The following is a 16759-nucleotide window of genomic DNA, read 5'->3' as shown; positions in this document are numbered from 1 at the left end:
ATAAAACACCTGTCATCGTGCTGGAGCTGTTAGGAGTAAGTTGAGGAGGCAGAGTTGCTCTCAGCAGCCGGCTCCAGCACTGTGTGGTGCCTGATGTGTGGTGACAGGATTTGAGATGACAGGTGGCACCAACTGGGCTAAAACTCCCATCATGCGGCCTGCTGAGGTCTTACTTCTGTGACCAACCACAGGTGCTCATCTACTCATCCACTACTTCTAAACTCTATGTAATCAAAGGCAGCTGGATGGTCACAGTTAGAAAATAGCTTTAAGGTTTAAAGTGAGTCAAATTAACTTGGAACTACAGCCAAAGGCAGTTTGAACACAGTCAGTATCTTATTTTGAAAGGATTAGGATGAGTCAAAGAGACAGATGTTGCATCTTGCAGAGTTTGGGAGAGAAATGACTCACTGTTCCAGATCTTTTAGACTTGAAGTATCGTGTAATGATGTTGTAGACAGGTTGAGAAAAAAAATGTATCAAAAGTTGAAATGTATTTCGTGGATGTATTTCTGATATCTGTTCACAAATCCAAAAGGAAAAACATAACTGTCATTATTTCTTGCATTAATTTATTTTTCCATCAAAAGAAATGCACAGATCAGCAAAGCTACTACATACAAATGGCCATACAATAGCAATTAAATTCTTGTTCTTGTTTGAAGGTATTTAGTAAATTCTGAAGTATTATTTTTACACTTTGTACCTTGAACGGTTGCAGTTACGCTGCATTCAGCAAAAAGTATCAATCAAATCAGATCAATGCTGTTCTCCCATGTTCAAATGAAAAAGTTCAGCCACAAACTACAGATCTGGACAGCTATCTGTTACTGCTCCAGGAAAATGACTGTTCTTACATACAATAAAGAAAAAACAAAAGTCTTGCATAGCTTCATTGTAATGTAGATACAGTACTGTAAGGCACTTAATGGACAAATTTAGGCATTTTTAATTCTACACAATAAACCTTTCTGCCTTTCATTCTAAAACATCTTCTCTGTATGTAAGGTTACAACATCTGGAAAAAACTTTTCTTTATATTTTTGCACACTCTGTAAATCTGCTGCTCTCTTTTCTTTTGGCATTAAGTCTCAAGTTCAACATTCTCAAAATATAGAAATTGGGTTCTTGTGCATAATACGACTGACACATTGTCCCATAACCCCACACAACCCAGTGTTTCAAAAAGACAAAAAAAAAGTTGTGCAATGATTCGGGGTTATGTGGAGTAAAAGGCAACACGCTGTCAAAAAACGAGTCCCAAAACTGAAAAGAAAGAATATCCGGGCAAATTTCACTTCATTTCTACACAGACTGGCACTGTATCGACACGGGAAAGAGAACTTTCCCTTTTCTAGTCAAAAAAGTGGTCAAATCCCTCCTCAGACCTGGACATAACACTTCAACAGATGACTGTTAGGTGTTGTAGTCCAGCGGCTGTATGCAGGACTACATATTCCTGCAGCCCATGTATTTTAGACAGAGGTAAAGAGGATGCTTCTGCTCTATCCGAGCTGATCTTCATACTGTTTTCGGAAGCAGTCTCCGGCTGGGAAGAAATCCCAGCAGCGCTCCTGGTACATCTTCCACACATATGACTCCTACAGTCAGACACACATTAACATTGTCAGTCCTCTACAGAAAATGTATTTTAATTCATTCATGATGAAACAAGTTTTGATATAATGCTGGTGGGGTTTTATCTTGAATCTAGGTAACTTTCTCTGAAAAATCCAACACTTCCTTTGAATCTATCTGAACAGCAAGGACACTCGGGCCAGCTACATACTACTTACTAATGTAGTGGGCAGTAGGTATTGCCTACTACATACTGCGTTTGAATTTAGTATGTAATATGACTGTTCTGTACGATCTGTGTTGCAGCCTGCTGGGTCAGACGTGACTGGATTTCCGGTTTTGAAAAGCAGAAGTAAACAACGGTGAAGCCGATAGATAAACTGCTTCTTTAGCATCAAAGTTAGGAAGTGGTTTATATGTAATTCAATAACCTTCACAGCACCCAAAAACTGATTTCTTCCCATCAAAAAAGAAGGAAAAAGAAAAAGCGGATCGAGAGCTGTGCATTATGGGAAACAGTACGCAGGGCAGACTGGTCCGATGCATACTGTGAAATTTTCCCGATTCAGTAGACATCCGGGGAGTTTTGGCATACTGCAGATTTTGCTCTTTTTCCTATACTACTTACTACTACTACTACATAATGAAGTTTGGCCAAATCAGTACGTTCTGCTAGTATAGTAGGCAGTTTCCAAAACAGCCTCAGTGTATCTGAAGTTGACAGAACTGTAATTGTTTTGATTCTTCAGAGAAAGGTTACTGATGTCGAGTTATGCTGTACCTGGCCGGTGTGCTCGGTCTCATCCTTGTTGATGAGGTACATCAGGAAAAACCTTTAGAAAAAAGACAATGAGACAAAACAAAAATGTCAGACTGAAAAAACTAACAGGCTTTCACATCCTCCCCTGAAAGTCCGGTCAGAGTTTAAACACAAAACAGAGGGTAGACAAAAAGGCTTGGCTGCGGCTCTGTTTGTTTTTACAACATTTTATTAAATCAAAATGTCAGATTTTGTGTAACTAGGAGACAATTTCGACTAATCTCCATCACTATATCACCTGATGTCTCCCAAATCAAGTCTAAATGGCAACGGGCCGCTGTATCTCTGTGTGCATCATAGCACGCCAAATTGTGATGAATAGTGCATGAGAGCACGCTATCACAAACCTATTTTCCAATAAAGTTCATGGCATTAAATAATAACGAAGCAACATAATGAGGTCGCTCCCATATCCTCCGGCCAGCTGACTGTGAGCACAAATGGACTGAGACTTGCTATTGTCACGGGCTCTATAGAGGAACAGTGGATGAGAAGGAAACACAGAGACAGATGGAAAGAGTACCTGAAGGGAGCTAGTGTTCTGGATCACTGGGACAATTAGTGACTGTGGCCCTGATGCTGCAGTAATGTGCTAAATCTATCAATCATGTAGTTAAATTACAGAAAGGAGGCAACACGTACTGGGGACAATAACAAGCATAGATGATCAACAAATCAAGATCAGTGGAGGATGTGTGGATGCTTGATACTTACAGGTAGTTGGCCAAATTGTGCTCTTGTAAGGTGTGAGTCTCAAAGCCGTGAGGTGTTGTATCAAAGTAGTCATTGCCGATCCCACAAATGAAACATTTGGTCTGAGGACAAGATTAAACAATGATCAGACAACCTGTCTCTTGTTCAGTAAAACTGTTTTACTGTTCTCTAGCCTGTGAACAGTTCAGCATCATCTGAGCTTTCAAAGGAACTCAATCTAATGTTATCTGGGTTAGATTAATGCATAATATAACCATCCTGCTTTTTCCCAGGAGCACTGTGATTCTCTGTGCCCTTCCTTGGAGTCCCAGTTAGCAAATTCTTAAATGTTTTACTAAAATTAGACTTCATTAACTCATATTTCAGACTAAATATTTATCTAAAGAATGACCTCCAGCTTGCTCCAACCTTTTTCTGGCCTCACTATTTGATGCTTAAAGAACTGAAGAGAGATTGATAGCTCCAAAAACAAAAGTAGGCCACACGTCTTAACTCGAGATGTCCTGAGGAGACCTTTCTAACAGACTTACAAATGCCTCGGGGCTTACTGGAAATATAAAAGACTATACGGAATATTCATTTAGTCCCTCTCCTTTTTATAGCCAGAGAACAATGGAGCTGCTTTTGTATTTCTTATTGTCATATTTCAGAGAGCTCACTTAATTGTACTGTGCTCCTTGAGAGGACAAAAGCCCCCATCCTTAATCAACCAGTGAACCTTCTCTCACCTCCATGTCCTCTTTGACTTGTTCCTGCTGGTCTCTCAGCTCTCCAAAAGCATCAATGATCAAACCTGCAACCACAAAGCAGAGCTCTGATCACTTCTTATACACTGCACTGTGGATAAACACTGCATCCATGTGGAGAATTACAAAGTATGTCACGAGTTTCAGTGTCTTCGCATTTGTCAAGTGTAAGTTCATCTGGAGTTTACCCTGGATGATGGCCAGCAGGATGACGATGACGAAGAAGAAGAAGGTGATGTCAAACAGGATGCGGTACAGCTCATAGGGGTCACCGGCTGGGTCCTCAATCTCGTCACCGATACCCCCACCTGCTCTCACCCCGACGTACATGTGGAAGAGGTAACACTGGGCGAAACACAGAGGGAGGGTGAGTTCAAGTCAAGTCAGAGGTCCGGTGTATTTATAGAAACGTGTGATTGATGCTTACCGTCATCATGTCATCACACTTCATATCAGGCTCGTCCTCGTCCTCGCTCTTGTTGTAGAACTTCCTGAAGAAGTTGAAGGCCACCACAGTGTAGAGATAGACCACGACCGCCAGCAGGCCCACTGTCAGCACCAGCTGCAGAGAGATAGAGAGAGATAGAGAGAGAGAGAGAGAGAGAGAGAGAGAGAGAGAGAGAGAGAGAGAGAGAGAGTCAGAAGAGTGTCATTACAAACTTTCCATCTGTTAATGCTTTTGGGATTCACGCACACAGGACATAGAAAGGGTTAAGCTCTCCTTCCTTTTGGGTCCCTCACTTTGAACAGAAAGGGAAAGAATGGCTGTCTCTTTACTGATCACACATTAGTATTATTTATAGAAAACTTGTGTAAACAGCAGCCTGTTTTGACATCTGACATCTGACATACATTCAGACACCAGTTAATTTACTCATACACATAAACAGCAACACTAGAGGCTGCTGTAGACTGCATTCAGAATGATGGTGCTCTTCATCTGCCTGCAGTGAGCTGAGTGCAGCAGGTGTTGTTGATTCCACGCGGCCGTGCCATTTAGGTATACTTCCACCCTTGGAGATCGATGTGACATTCAATTTTGATCTGTGCCTCTGGTCAGATGCCACGGGAGTCTCTGCAAGGACTGACAGTCAGGGCTGGGATTTAAATGAAGGCAACTGGACCATCTGACCTCAGTGAAAAATGTCAGATGATACTGGGTGCATCTAAAATCACAGCTTTGCACCCTCGCTTCCTTCACTTGCATCACCGCCTTTTCTATGGTTCTTTAACTTACTGGGAGAGAGATACAAATATTTAGGGTGAAGAAAGAGGAATCGACACAGCACACTAAATATTTACCAGATGACTTATTCCTGCTAAACCAAACATTAATCTGTTATCAGTCACAGCACGGTTCATTGTGTGCAACCTGCAAACCATCACAGGGTGTAGAACAGATAATCCCTCTGTCCCATCTAAAAAGGTGAGTGTGTAATTATATTTTAGACAGATATAAACTATTAGAAAGAAATTGAGGGCTTGATGTTTTGGAGTCTCTCTGTGACTTGCAGGTCAAACATGCAGAAAGCAGCCTGCATGCATCATCCTGGTTAGTTTGTTCCTTTTTCTCAGATTAATAATTGATACACACCTTGTTTCTTGGCAGAGTTCATCGCCAGTGCAACAAGAATATAACCCAAGATGCCATCCCTTCAACGAGGCTCGTGGGAATAAAGATTCTGTCTCAATATCTCAACCCCAACCACTGACTCTGCAGTGACCCCTGCTGCTTAAAAGAAGACCTGCAGCCTCAGCATCCTCACCTGTTTGCCGTTATGTGTGACAGAGGAGAGGATGGTGCGGAGGGTCTTGAAGCCCATGGCGATGTCCAGCAGATGAGCAGCGAAGAAGAAGTTGTTGTAGTGGCCCAGAATAGACATGGTGGTGTACCACACCAAATACAGGAATGACTGCCGATGAAACAAAACGTGAAGATGAAGAGAGAGCATCTGTCCAGTTCATAATGTCATCAATCAACCCCTCCCTCCATCCATCAAGTAATCCCCCGAGCTGACGGAGCTATTAATCAGCCCAACCTGTGCTCAAACTCACATTGTCTGTAAACACCACTCCCAATTTCCAGACGTGGTACTTTGTATCGATTGAGCTCAACCTGGAAAAAACAAAAGAGGCAGAGATGAGAGGGTTTTATTTTTTTGTTTGACCTCTTTTTGCTCTATAAGATCTGTCTGCTCTCTCACAATGACACCAGTGAAGCCTCCTTGGCCACAGCTTCCTCTGTAGGGTTAAAATCCAGGGCACTTTTATCCAACCCCAGCAGTTCTGCTATCCTCTCTGCTCCATACAGGTCGCCATACTTTTTGATCACCTACAAGAAGCAGTGAGAAAGAAACAGAAGAGAGGATGTAGTAACAAACTTTTAAAACCTGCCTCTCCTGTACGAGGAATAAAAAACAGAAGAGGTGCTCTGATGAAGTAGGCCACTTACTTTTCTTTTTACAAATTTATCCCAGTAGTTGTTTGGAAAAGAGCTAAAAAAACAGAGAGAAACAAAGTTTTAAACTTGTGTTTGAAAAAGATTAAGGCTTCAGTAACTGTAGAGCGGCTGACTCACGGAGTATTGATCACCAGTCTGTCCCACTGTCCTTTGATGTCATCGTCAGACGGCTGCTCTGTGATGTAAAGGCCGGCAAACTCCAACTTCCTTGCAATCTCCTTCTCACGCTTGAACACCACCAGAGGCACCTTGGACACAAAGAGAATTCACCTGCACCGTTAGCACATTGAAGGAAATGTCAGAGGACATTATTGTGAATGTGATTATAATAAATGAGGTCTTTGTCAGCAGGTACTGTACCTTCAGGTAGTAGTATCCCACCACACAAAGGAACGATATGATGGTGTGCAGTATAGCCAGACAGCGAAGTGTAGGCGCCATGTAACCTGTGCTCTCCTGCAGTACAAAGTACTCCAGTGCACCCTCATCTTCCTCCTCTCCAGCTCTACCTCGACCATTCCAGGGGTCTTCGTCTTCTGAGTAGTCCCCAGTTACCTGAAGGACAGTGACACAATTAAAGGTACAGAGGTGGACAACAAAAACAAGATGCAGTCTGTATACTGTGTGCATCACAGTGCCTGCTTACTTTGTAGAAGAGCAGAATGAAGTTGATGGCAAAGGCGACAAATAGAGCCAAGAAGCGGAGGTTGTAGAAGTTTCTGGCCAGGTAATTCTGTAAAATAAAATCATTAATGATGAAGTTGTGTGTGTGTGAAACCAACCAATCAGTTCTCTCTTTAATATCTTTAACTGTAATATCTGACCAGCATCTTGGTCTGGTAGATTTCCAAGCCTGCGAAGAAGCTGGCCGTAAAGGCCTCTGGTGGTTCTTTCTTCACGCCAAGCCTCTTCTTTGGGGCCTTCTTCTTCTCCACTGAGGACTCTGAGGGGACATCGTCTCTAGACTTGTCACGGTCTTTCTTCTCGCCATCGTCTGAACTGTAACGGTAAAATGTATGTTTTAAAAATATTTGAAATGGTGTTTTTCATCTGAAAATTCACAAAATAATTACAATACAAACAATAAACAAACTAGGAGCACTTACTCTCCTTTCTCTGAATCAGATTTGTAGTCTCCATTTGATGCCTTCTTTTTCGCTGCCAGCTATAACAAACATAGTTCATCAGATGAATCATTTGATTGTGAGATAACAAACCTGCATCAAGTAAAAATCTATTAGCTTTTACATGATAAGTTAAGGGAGTATCGAAAATTCACCTGTGCCTTCTTCTGCTTCACAGCACTGGCAATAGATGGTGCATCCCCGACCACCACCTCAGACACATCCCCCAAACCTGGCTCCGTCCCGTGTTTCCCCTCCTTCTTAGGCTGTATGTTCAGCAGCTCGGCCATCAGGTCTGCCTCCGCTGCTTCCCCCTGAGCCATCTGACCCATCTCAGCCAACGCAGATGCTTCGCTCGCCTCCATCTTCTCCATCTCTAACACATCCCCGTGAATCCCAAACTGGGTGGGGTCTGGCATGTTCCCCAAAATGTCTGTCACCTTCATGTTCTTGGCCCCTTCGACGAGGCCGCCCCCAAACATGGTGGTCCATAAGATGTGGAAGAAACCCCAGATCAGGCTGTAGATGAAGTGGAAGAGGCCCGTGATGATCATCCAGAAGAAAGAGAAGAAGCCTCGCACCAGCTCTCGCACACTCATCTTCCTGAACTTCCTGTACTGCCGCCTCATGCTCTTCAGAGTGAGCATCTGACGGAAGTGGCTGAAGCTTTTTCTCATGGAGATGCAGGCGATTGTAAATGCTGAAGAAGACTCCATCATCACATTCTCCTCCTCTTCCTCCTCCTGGTTTTCTGCCACGCTCTGGTTGTCTTCTTCATCTTCCTCTGGACGCTCCACTGGGTCTGGCTCTGAGATTTGAGAGGCAAGCTGCATCTCAAATATAGTATCCTCACAGAAGTTCACAAAGAGTTCCATCTTCTCGCTCTCCCCGCCTTCATTGACGACATCAAAGATAAACTGCCGCTTTGACTCCTTCACCTGAGGCTTCTCCCACTGTGTTCGACTCGACTCGCTGATCTCAAAGTAGACTCTCTCTATGCGCTTGGCTCCTCCCATGATCTCAATGCGACCCAGAAAAGGCTCAAAATAGCTGAGGACGCTCTCGGCCAGGTCGAGAAACGTTGAGAGGCGAGCATCATGAGGCATGTGCTCAGAGAGGTTGGTCAGCAGCACAGCTACATTAAAGCCAATATCTTTAGCAGGCTCGTGGAATCTCTCCACAAACTGTTTGTAGTTAAACATGTCGTTCTCATCTGCCTCTGCACAGGAGAGAAGAAACTCAATCTCAGACTGAGAGTACTGTTTCTGGTTCTCCATGGACTTCTGGAAATCCTTCTTTGAGATGACCCCTTTGCTCTCGGGGTCATATTCCTTAAAGCTGTCTGAGGTAGTCAGGTCCTTTAACTTCAGAAACATGTCAAAGAATTTCAGGATCATCTCCACGTTGCTGGAAGATTCCACCAAGGTGTCCACCATTTGTTTGCCAATAGTACCATTGACAACATTACCTGTGATGTGAAGGAGGAAAGAACCAAAACAAAATCACACAATAAGCACTACTTATGCACAATAAGCTAGCTGTTACATTTTAAATGTTTTCCAGACAAACTGTTTTGTGAAAATTTGCAAAATGACATGATGCAACATGTATGAAGTCAAAAGTAAACCTTCAAGAAGGGAGAGCATCATCACGATCATGTCTTGCTGCAGGTCCAGCAGCTCCTTCAATAGTTCAATCTGACTTGAGTCCTATTGGTGGAAAACAAAGAGGGACACAGCATGACTCAGACCACACTCTATCACACAGTTAGATGTTTGCCTCACTGTAAGGGTGCAGCCACCCTGTCTAATATCCCGCTGAGATCAAGGCCGACTCAGATTGTTGGGACCCACAATGGTCCTGCTGAGCCCCAGAAGGGCCTTGGAGATAACATCCATCCATCAGCACCAGGGTTAATGTTATTCCTCTCTCTGGGAGCAGATGGCAGGGTCAGTCTGACTCATTTAGGGTCTCTGTGGAGTCTGTATTCAGCATGCTATAAATCTGAGGCAAACTTTGATGCTCTTAATCCAAAGCCCTCCACCTGTGCTTTCCCCTCATCCCTTTACTGTCAGAGCAGGCTCTCTTTCTGATGACCACCTGATAAGGTTAGGCCGTTGGACTTTATCCCGATCCTGGCTTCTTGGGGGATAGAGAAAATATCATAGATTGAGCCATGCATCATACAGCTGAGTGGAATGACAAATGTAATTGTGCTGCAGCAGCCTGAGGTCATCCTTGAGCCTGGAGAGACCTCTAGTGGCCAAACATATATTAAAGGACTTTCTGGTTAACTGAGACAAAGTATTGGTGGTTCAAGGACTCAAAAGTGTTACTTAAAGTGTAGTTAAAGGAGCAATACTGACATTAAGACAACTGCATACAATAGTCAAGTTCAAGCACTCTTTTTTTAAATCAGGAATATGTACGTCATGAGCATACAGTAGGTAAAAAACAACAACATATTATTCTAAGTAGACTCCATCACTAAATACATTTGATAAGATAGGATTATAAATTGATATCCTGAAGTATGAGACAAATTTAGAGACTAGGGAGCAAAGTTTTATGAGGAATTTATTCATGAGGTAATTACCTTTAAACCACTTGTATTCTACCCACTGATATGGAACCATATACAGTACATCTAAACCAATTTGCTGCTACAATAAATTTCACTGATTTTATATCAGCATATCAGCTTCCTCTGTTGGTGTACCTGGCTTGCTCAAACATAATCCGGTTCTAAATATGAATGATGTTAAACATCTAAAATTAAATCTAGTAGCCAATTTAGCAGCTTATTTTAAAAAATTAACTCACTTCATCTTTTTTATTTGCATCCTATTTTATAAGATGCTCATATGTTTTAATTGTAAATATTTATCTGACAACATTACTGTAGCAGTCAATTCCATGATGTTGATTGCAAATGAAACTAGTGACCTCTTTGATATGGGGTAGTTGAGTAAAGTAAGTAGAATTAAACAGGGTTACCTGATTAGAAACATTTAACAGTGCCACTGGTGTACTGCGAAAAAATACAAACCTGCGATAACTTCATCTGCATGTTGGCAAAAACATGGAGGAAGCCCACCACAGCATCCCACAGCCTGCTGTGAGCCAGACTCTGCTGGTTCCCAATACATGGACCCTGCAACACACAGCATGGAGGAGGGGGTACAGAGAGGAGAGGGATCACCACAGAGCATCAACTTCAGACTGATGAGCTCAGGATCTGTTGTTGTTATGGTGCAGCGTGTTGTGATGCAGTACCTGTATATACTCCGTCAAAGAGTTGAAGACCTGCTTGGCCACTGCAAACGCTCTGGAGAAGTTCCTCTGACCCGCCTCATCTATAACATCCTTACCAGAGTAATACCAGTAGAAGTCGCTGATGGATTCCTAATGAAATGAAAATACAAAGATTGACTCCCTTCAAGAACATTTACACAATAAAGATTTATTGTCTATTTCTTAGATCTGTATGCAACAACATCATACCTGAAGTCTTAGTAAGTAGTCGACAGTACTTATGATGATGTTGACTGTTGTTGTGTTTCCTGTCTGAGTCCTCAGAAAGTTCTGAAAATCTGGAAGAGATTATAAAATAAGATATCATTGGTTGTAGAAGAGTGCCTTTGGCCTTCTCTCAAACTTTTTCCCCAAACATGCAGCCTCATAAAAATGTCCACCTACCATTGTTGTGGCCTTCACAGAGGAGCTGCAGAAACCTAAAGAGATCCTTAGTGAACTCATCGTTCTGCAGGACCTTGGAACCTGGAGAGAGGAAGTGAGATTAATTGTCCCATTCAGTGACAAGAGGGTCAGACACTCATCATCTTTATGTAAGAACAGGCATCAGGGCTTGCATAGCTGCACTACCTCATAAAGCTGCTGCCTAGTTGTCAAATAGCATTAAAGTAATATGCACTATATTTGGGCTTCAGAACACACAGACAGGGAACAGTGCATCATTTCATAAATGAAAACAGGGTTTATAGAAGGTATAAAACGGAGCTTGGTTGTTTAACACCAGCAAAGCTTTGTTGTGTCTGACAAACAAAGCTTCAGGAGATTTATTTCTAAGAATCTAGAGTTGGTTAGTATACGTTAAATTAGTAAACGCAAATGACAAGCAATGATTTCTTATTAAAAAGGTAGAGAAAAGAGGAGAGATTTGAATCAGTTTGGGGCGTCAAACCCTGGACTGAACAATCTATCCAGATGTCACAGGAGCATGCATGCGTTCTTTCAGTCCAAGGTACAGAGAAGGTGGTTGTTTTGCATTCAGGGCAAGGAAGGAGGAGGAGTTGGGGAAAAGAGGACAGGAAGGGAAGTAGGAAGGAGTTGAAAAGAGCAATCAGGATGTCAGCATTGCATAGGATGAGTAGAATCTAAACCATGTATTTACCCCGCTCACTCACGTTGACTGCGACCGATGACATAAAAAACATGATCAGAGGAAAACAAACAAACAAAACAAAAGCAGACATAAGCAAAGGAGAAGACATTTATATTCAATCAGAAGAAGTAGGAACAGGAGAGAATGATAGTGCTATAGAAATATCTTTACATACACTGATTTGCGACAGACATGCAGTACGTTGAACAAGGTCTTAAGTACAGTCTGCTCGCTAGAGAGGTGTTTGTACTACTGAGTACGGTTATAACAGTTACCATCACTTATGCCTGAGCTTATGAAGTGAAAATGAGCTGGAAATGTATGATCAAATCATAATTATATACTGTATGCTACCCATCATGTCAAAAATTAACGCAGATTCTCATGTATGTGGATGTTGTGTTATGACTGCTTTTTGGTGGCGGACAAGGCCTGGACAGGACTTAGACATACAGTAGGCACAGGTTTACCTGTCTGACAATGACATACAACATGGTACACAAGACACACATGACATGAGATGTGTTTTTGTACAACACTAAAGAGCGGATTTTGCATCAGGCGGTTGCTGCCTTCATCGTCAATTTGCAACTGAAGAGCCGGACTAAAGAACATTGACCCATCAAGCCTGTATGAGACACATGACGTCACACCAAGATTTCTACACGTGTCATATTGATGTTACTTATAGCTTTAATGTCACATGTGTAACACTGAAGTTCAGCATTAGGACAGTATTACTCTGTTTACCGTGTTTATCATCCTCACTTACTTGATCCTTCTTCAGTAACCATCCCCAGACCTTCAGCTTTATTTTGCCTTTCAAAAGCATTCAAGTCGAGGACGCTGCAGGAGATAAGAGACAAAGCCTGACATGTTTTTAAAGTACTTCATTTGTATATTCTGTGATATGGATTTCGAAGGGTTACTCTAGCAAATTAGTATGTACTCCACTAAGTTGGTGCAGTCAGTGAGACAGTAATAGGTTGAATGGTCATAATATTACATTATTCCCTTATATACAGCTGTAGTTTAACCTCAACAAACAAAGGTCCTCCACTCCTCATCTCTACAGGCTGGGTAAGTTCTTCCTGTGTCTAGTAAACAAAGATTTCTGAGTATACTGTAATTTGTTGAATCCCCCTTTATGTTGAAGTTGAGGACTAAGATAAAGCCCAAACAATATTTATAATTATTTGAAGATTCTTTACCTGCAAGACATCATCAACCCGGACAAACTTTTGAAAAAGCCAACATCTCTTTTTTCCTTCAGGTAGTCTAGCATTTTCTGTGTGAAGATAAAAGTTGTTCAGTAAACATTGGCCTAATGCTGCGAGAGACACACATTCTGCCTGCAGTCTCTGCCTACCTGCTGGACCAGTATGTTTCCCCCGTTCAGGATGGAGATGCCCAGTTGGAGGGTGAAAGTCACCATAGCAGCAAGTCGACCTGGTGACCACAAATGACATCATATTCACACTGGATGGCGGTTTTAAGAAGGCCCAAAAGTGAACATGTCTTTCCTTACCTTTGCTGGCACTGATCATTTGAAGCACCATCTCTGCCGCTCCTCGATCATGAAGTCTGGCCTGCTGGTAAAGCATCTTTTGCTTCTCCATTTCCTTTTCCTGTATAAATCAATAACAGAGTAGCCGCAAAACCTCAATGTGAATCAAAACAAACTGAAATACAAAAATGTATTCCTCAGAAATCAATGGTACCTCAAATGTTTTATCTTTCTCTTCCTCTTCTTCTTCTTCGCCTTCAGCACAGCTCTGAAAGATGAGATTTTAAAACCTGTGAATATGTCGCTGAAGTGTGTAAAGATTTAGTTAATGAAGTGTAAAAAATGAAGTACCTTTGCCATCATATCAGCATACGCAATGTACAAGGGATCCTCTTCCAAAGAACTAACAAGAGATGATGATAAATATATGATGGGTAAATCATGCAGCGTACAATCACATCTCAACCTAATCATTTGCAAGTTTAAATTGTTGTCGTTACAGGAACTGTAAAGTGTGACTAAAAACAGCTTATGTTTTCCTCCTGGAATCAGATAACTGACAATGATTTAGCCCAGTGCCTCCCTTTATTAGCCAGAGAGCCTGCCAAAACTGTTATATAGCACAGATGGAGCAAAGCGTGTAGGTGCCAGGTGGACAGGTGTGTTTACCTGCACTCAGTCAGAGCATTATGGCTGAAATGCAGAATGAGCTGGTGAAGAGGGTCTGGCTGCTTTCTGATCTCCTCCTCTTCCTCTTCCTCCACTTTAGGCTGCGTTTTCTGGACAAACCCATACAAATTAATCTCAGGTGTATGCTCTTTATTACAAATAATGCTAGTGTTCACTTACCTTAAGTGAGTAAGGTGTATCAAAAAACACTGCAGTAGGATACACTGGTTGCATGCAGAGGACAAACAAAAACCACAGAGACAATGACAGGCACGTGCACGCATAATCATACACACAGACATACATACACAAACACACACGCTTATACCAAGGATGATGATCAGTAATGTTAGAAGGTGGAGGTTAAATTAAGCATGACTCTCCATGAGCCTCAGTTTTCACGTTATCATAGACTTCCTATGATAAACCATCATGATAGCAGACACATTGAGAAGACATTCCTATAAAGTCTGTGGCTTGTTTGGTTTGATCATAAAGCTATTTTTCTGTCACAGACTCTACCTCACATGTGGAGCTCTGTGGCCTTGATTTTAAATACTGTGAAAACAGATGGGACTTTAAAAGAGCTGAATGAAGATTAGATTATGATAAGTTTTATTAATTTCATTTTCATTTTCATTACTATAAAAAAACCTAAAAAACACATCCGCTGGCACAGTTGGGAATGACAATTTCCAGCATGCCTCCGTGGTGGTATCTTTTATCTCTATTTCGTAAATCCTCAAGGTGTTTTTAATCCTTCTATGCATATGGTGCTGTCATGAGAGATAAAGTGCAAAATATTTTAAGCACTTCTGTGAAGTTGTGGAGAGAGAAGTTGTTTTTTTTTCTTTCTCTACAAGCACAATGCAGGATTGTAAGTTTTTTTTTGTGACAATTCATGAAAGATGCTCATCTTTCAGAAATGTTATTTTTAAGTCCAAGCATCTTAGCAAGATGCCCGTCTTCGATGGGACACAGTAATCAAAATACCTCAGCCGGCTCTGACATCAGTGGTGATGTCATGCTTGCTAAAAATGTGTGTCCAGTTTCATCGTATGAATGACTGAGTGCGACAAAGTGGTCCTTGGTGGGATTGACCGCTTTTAAGCACTTTGAATACTGAGACACTTGTGATACCAACAAGAGGGCCCTGGGGGATGACGCAAGTACTTACTGCAAGATCCTGCACTAGTTTCTCCTCAAAAGAGTATTCCTCTGTTTCTATCCATATTCTCTGATAGGCCAGGAGGAAGAGGTTAATAGAGCGATGCCTGAAGAAGGGTGAGAGGAGATTAGCCTGGGTTAGATAGAAGCAGAGCAACGGACGGGAGAAGTCACTGTAGAAGAAGAGGTTAGTACTGGTTAGCTTTGGGTGCTGGCACAGCCAACTGGTCACCATAAAGAGAACTGCTGCTTATAAATGCAGAGGTATATACTGCTGGTCTTGTGTAAATCAGTGGACAGAAACTTCAATTCCAGGATGCGATCGTGTGTTTCTTAACCTTAGAGTGAAAACTACAACAGTTACATTTATCTTAGCATAGGTTGGAGTATTGTGGAAACAGCTAACCTAGCTCTGTCTCAAAGTTAAAAGAATTCAAACAAGCACTTCTAAAGCTCAAATGTTTAAGAGGAGATTCAGCTCGCTAAAGCAACCGACCATCTGACAGAGCAAGGCTAGCCTTTTCCTTCTGCTTCCAGCAATTAGGCCGAGCCAGGCTGTCTGTTAATTTCTGATTAAAACGCTTTTTCTCAAAGAATAAATGAAGAGTTCATTTGCAAAAACAGAAAACTCACTTTACATTTTTTTTTTAAATGTTTCAATAAACGTATTTTTTCTATTACTAGCTTTAGGTATTATCAATCAATTGAAGTTGGGTGGCTTTTACTAAGACAAAATGACATTACTAATTAGCAGTATCTTAAACATTTTACTTTATTAAAAATGTATATTAAAAGGAAATATGTTTTTTGAAAATGTATAAAAACGGAGATATCTGTTTTTGCAAATGAACTCTTCAAATGTGTTTTATTTTTTAGGTAGCTGACTACATTATTGTACAGACCAGGACCAGTGAAAAAAACAACGTGCAAATATGCGAGTTAAACTTGTTGCACAAACTGTAGCTGTGAGGAAGCTGGGGGGTAGTTAGGTGAGGTTTATAATGCAAAGTCATACAGTTGCAGTATTGGATCAGCGCTACATTACCGTCAGCATGGAGAGCAGACTGTCATAGTCTGTGTTCTCATGCATTATCTCCAGCCAAATATGTCGGTAGGCATTCAGGAAGTAATTATTATTTGTGTGCCTGAGGGGATGAGGTACAATAGAGTGTGACATTGAGCAGAGAACAAAAGCTGAATAGAGAGATAAAAGAGAAAAGATGACATCTGAATGTGTGAAACTCAGGAGACTCGACATTATCCAGCAGCTTCACATCAAACCTCCAGCACAAATCAATTAGTCCAAACAAGTACAATAAACTGTGTCTGCATTGTAAAGGCTGTCTGATAATTATTAGCTATGCTGTGTCGTATTTCACTGTCAACAACTCTGAATAAATGAGTCATGCTGTTAGGTGGGCGGGCGCCATAGCCTGAGCACATATTGAAGATGGCCACCCCCAGGTTGGTCCTCATAATTGTTTTCTTCCCTACTGTAGCTCTATGCCTGACTTCCTGTGATTGAGTTACAGAGCAGCAGGGCATGAAATTGCTAGTGTCCCTTTTTC

The 16759-nt window shown here is 41.7% G+C and overlaps 1 protein-coding gene across 1 annotated transcript in view; it reads right to left on the bottom strand.

The window, feature by feature from the left end:
* Positions 1 to 555: 555 nt before the first annotated feature.
* Positions 556 to 16759, bottom strand: part of LOC117805906 (ryanodine receptor 3-like) — a 137643-nt gene continuing 121439 nt past the window's right edge. Inside the window, exons 76-105 of the mRNA XM_034674508.1 lie at positions 16237 to 16336; positions 14025 to 14134; positions 13707 to 13758; positions 13570 to 13623; positions 13377 to 13476; positions 13218 to 13297; positions 13060 to 13136; positions 12621 to 12694; positions 11858 to 11875; positions 11143 to 11223; positions 10948 to 11036; positions 10720 to 10848; positions 10493 to 10597; positions 9071 to 9152; positions 7599 to 8911; positions 7426 to 7484; positions 7144 to 7318; positions 6966 to 7052; positions 6680 to 6874; positions 6437 to 6567; positions 6311 to 6353; positions 6063 to 6190; positions 5914 to 5974; positions 5625 to 5771; positions 4286 to 4420; positions 4047 to 4203; positions 3841 to 3905; positions 3113 to 3213; positions 2360 to 2411; positions 556 to 1601 (exon numbers count right to left, since the gene is read on the bottom strand). Of these exons, the coding sequence (XP_034530399.1) occupies positions 1506 to 1601; positions 2360 to 2411; positions 3113 to 3213; positions 3841 to 3905; positions 4047 to 4203; positions 4286 to 4420; positions 5625 to 5771; positions 5914 to 5974; positions 6063 to 6190; positions 6311 to 6353; positions 6437 to 6567; positions 6680 to 6874; positions 6966 to 7052; positions 7144 to 7318; positions 7426 to 7484; positions 7599 to 8911; positions 9071 to 9152; positions 10493 to 10597; positions 10720 to 10848; positions 10948 to 11036; positions 11143 to 11223; positions 11858 to 11875; positions 12621 to 12694; positions 13060 to 13136; positions 13218 to 13297; positions 13377 to 13476; positions 13570 to 13623; positions 13707 to 13758; positions 14025 to 14134; positions 16237 to 16336 (4096 nt within the window). The 3' untranslated portion in view covers positions 556 to 1505. The remainder of the gene's footprint in view (positions 1602 to 2359; positions 2412 to 3112; positions 3214 to 3840; positions 3906 to 4046; positions 4204 to 4285; positions 4421 to 5624; positions 5772 to 5913; positions 5975 to 6062; positions 6191 to 6310; positions 6354 to 6436; positions 6568 to 6679; positions 6875 to 6965; positions 7053 to 7143; positions 7319 to 7425; positions 7485 to 7598; positions 8912 to 9070; positions 9153 to 10492; positions 10598 to 10719; positions 10849 to 10947; positions 11037 to 11142; positions 11224 to 11857; positions 11876 to 12620; positions 12695 to 13059; positions 13137 to 13217; positions 13298 to 13376; positions 13477 to 13569; positions 13624 to 13706; positions 13759 to 14024; positions 14135 to 16236; positions 16337 to 16759) is intronic.

The sequence above is a fragment of the Notolabrus celidotus genome, chromosome 22 (assembly GCF_009762535.1).
Source record: "Notolabrus celidotus isolate fNotCel1 chromosome 22, fNotCel1.pri, whole genome shotgun sequence".
Taxonomy (NCBI): domain Eukaryota; kingdom Metazoa; phylum Chordata; class Actinopteri; order Labriformes; family Labridae; genus Notolabrus; species Notolabrus celidotus.
This window is presented reverse-complemented; position numbering and strand designations above follow the sequence as displayed.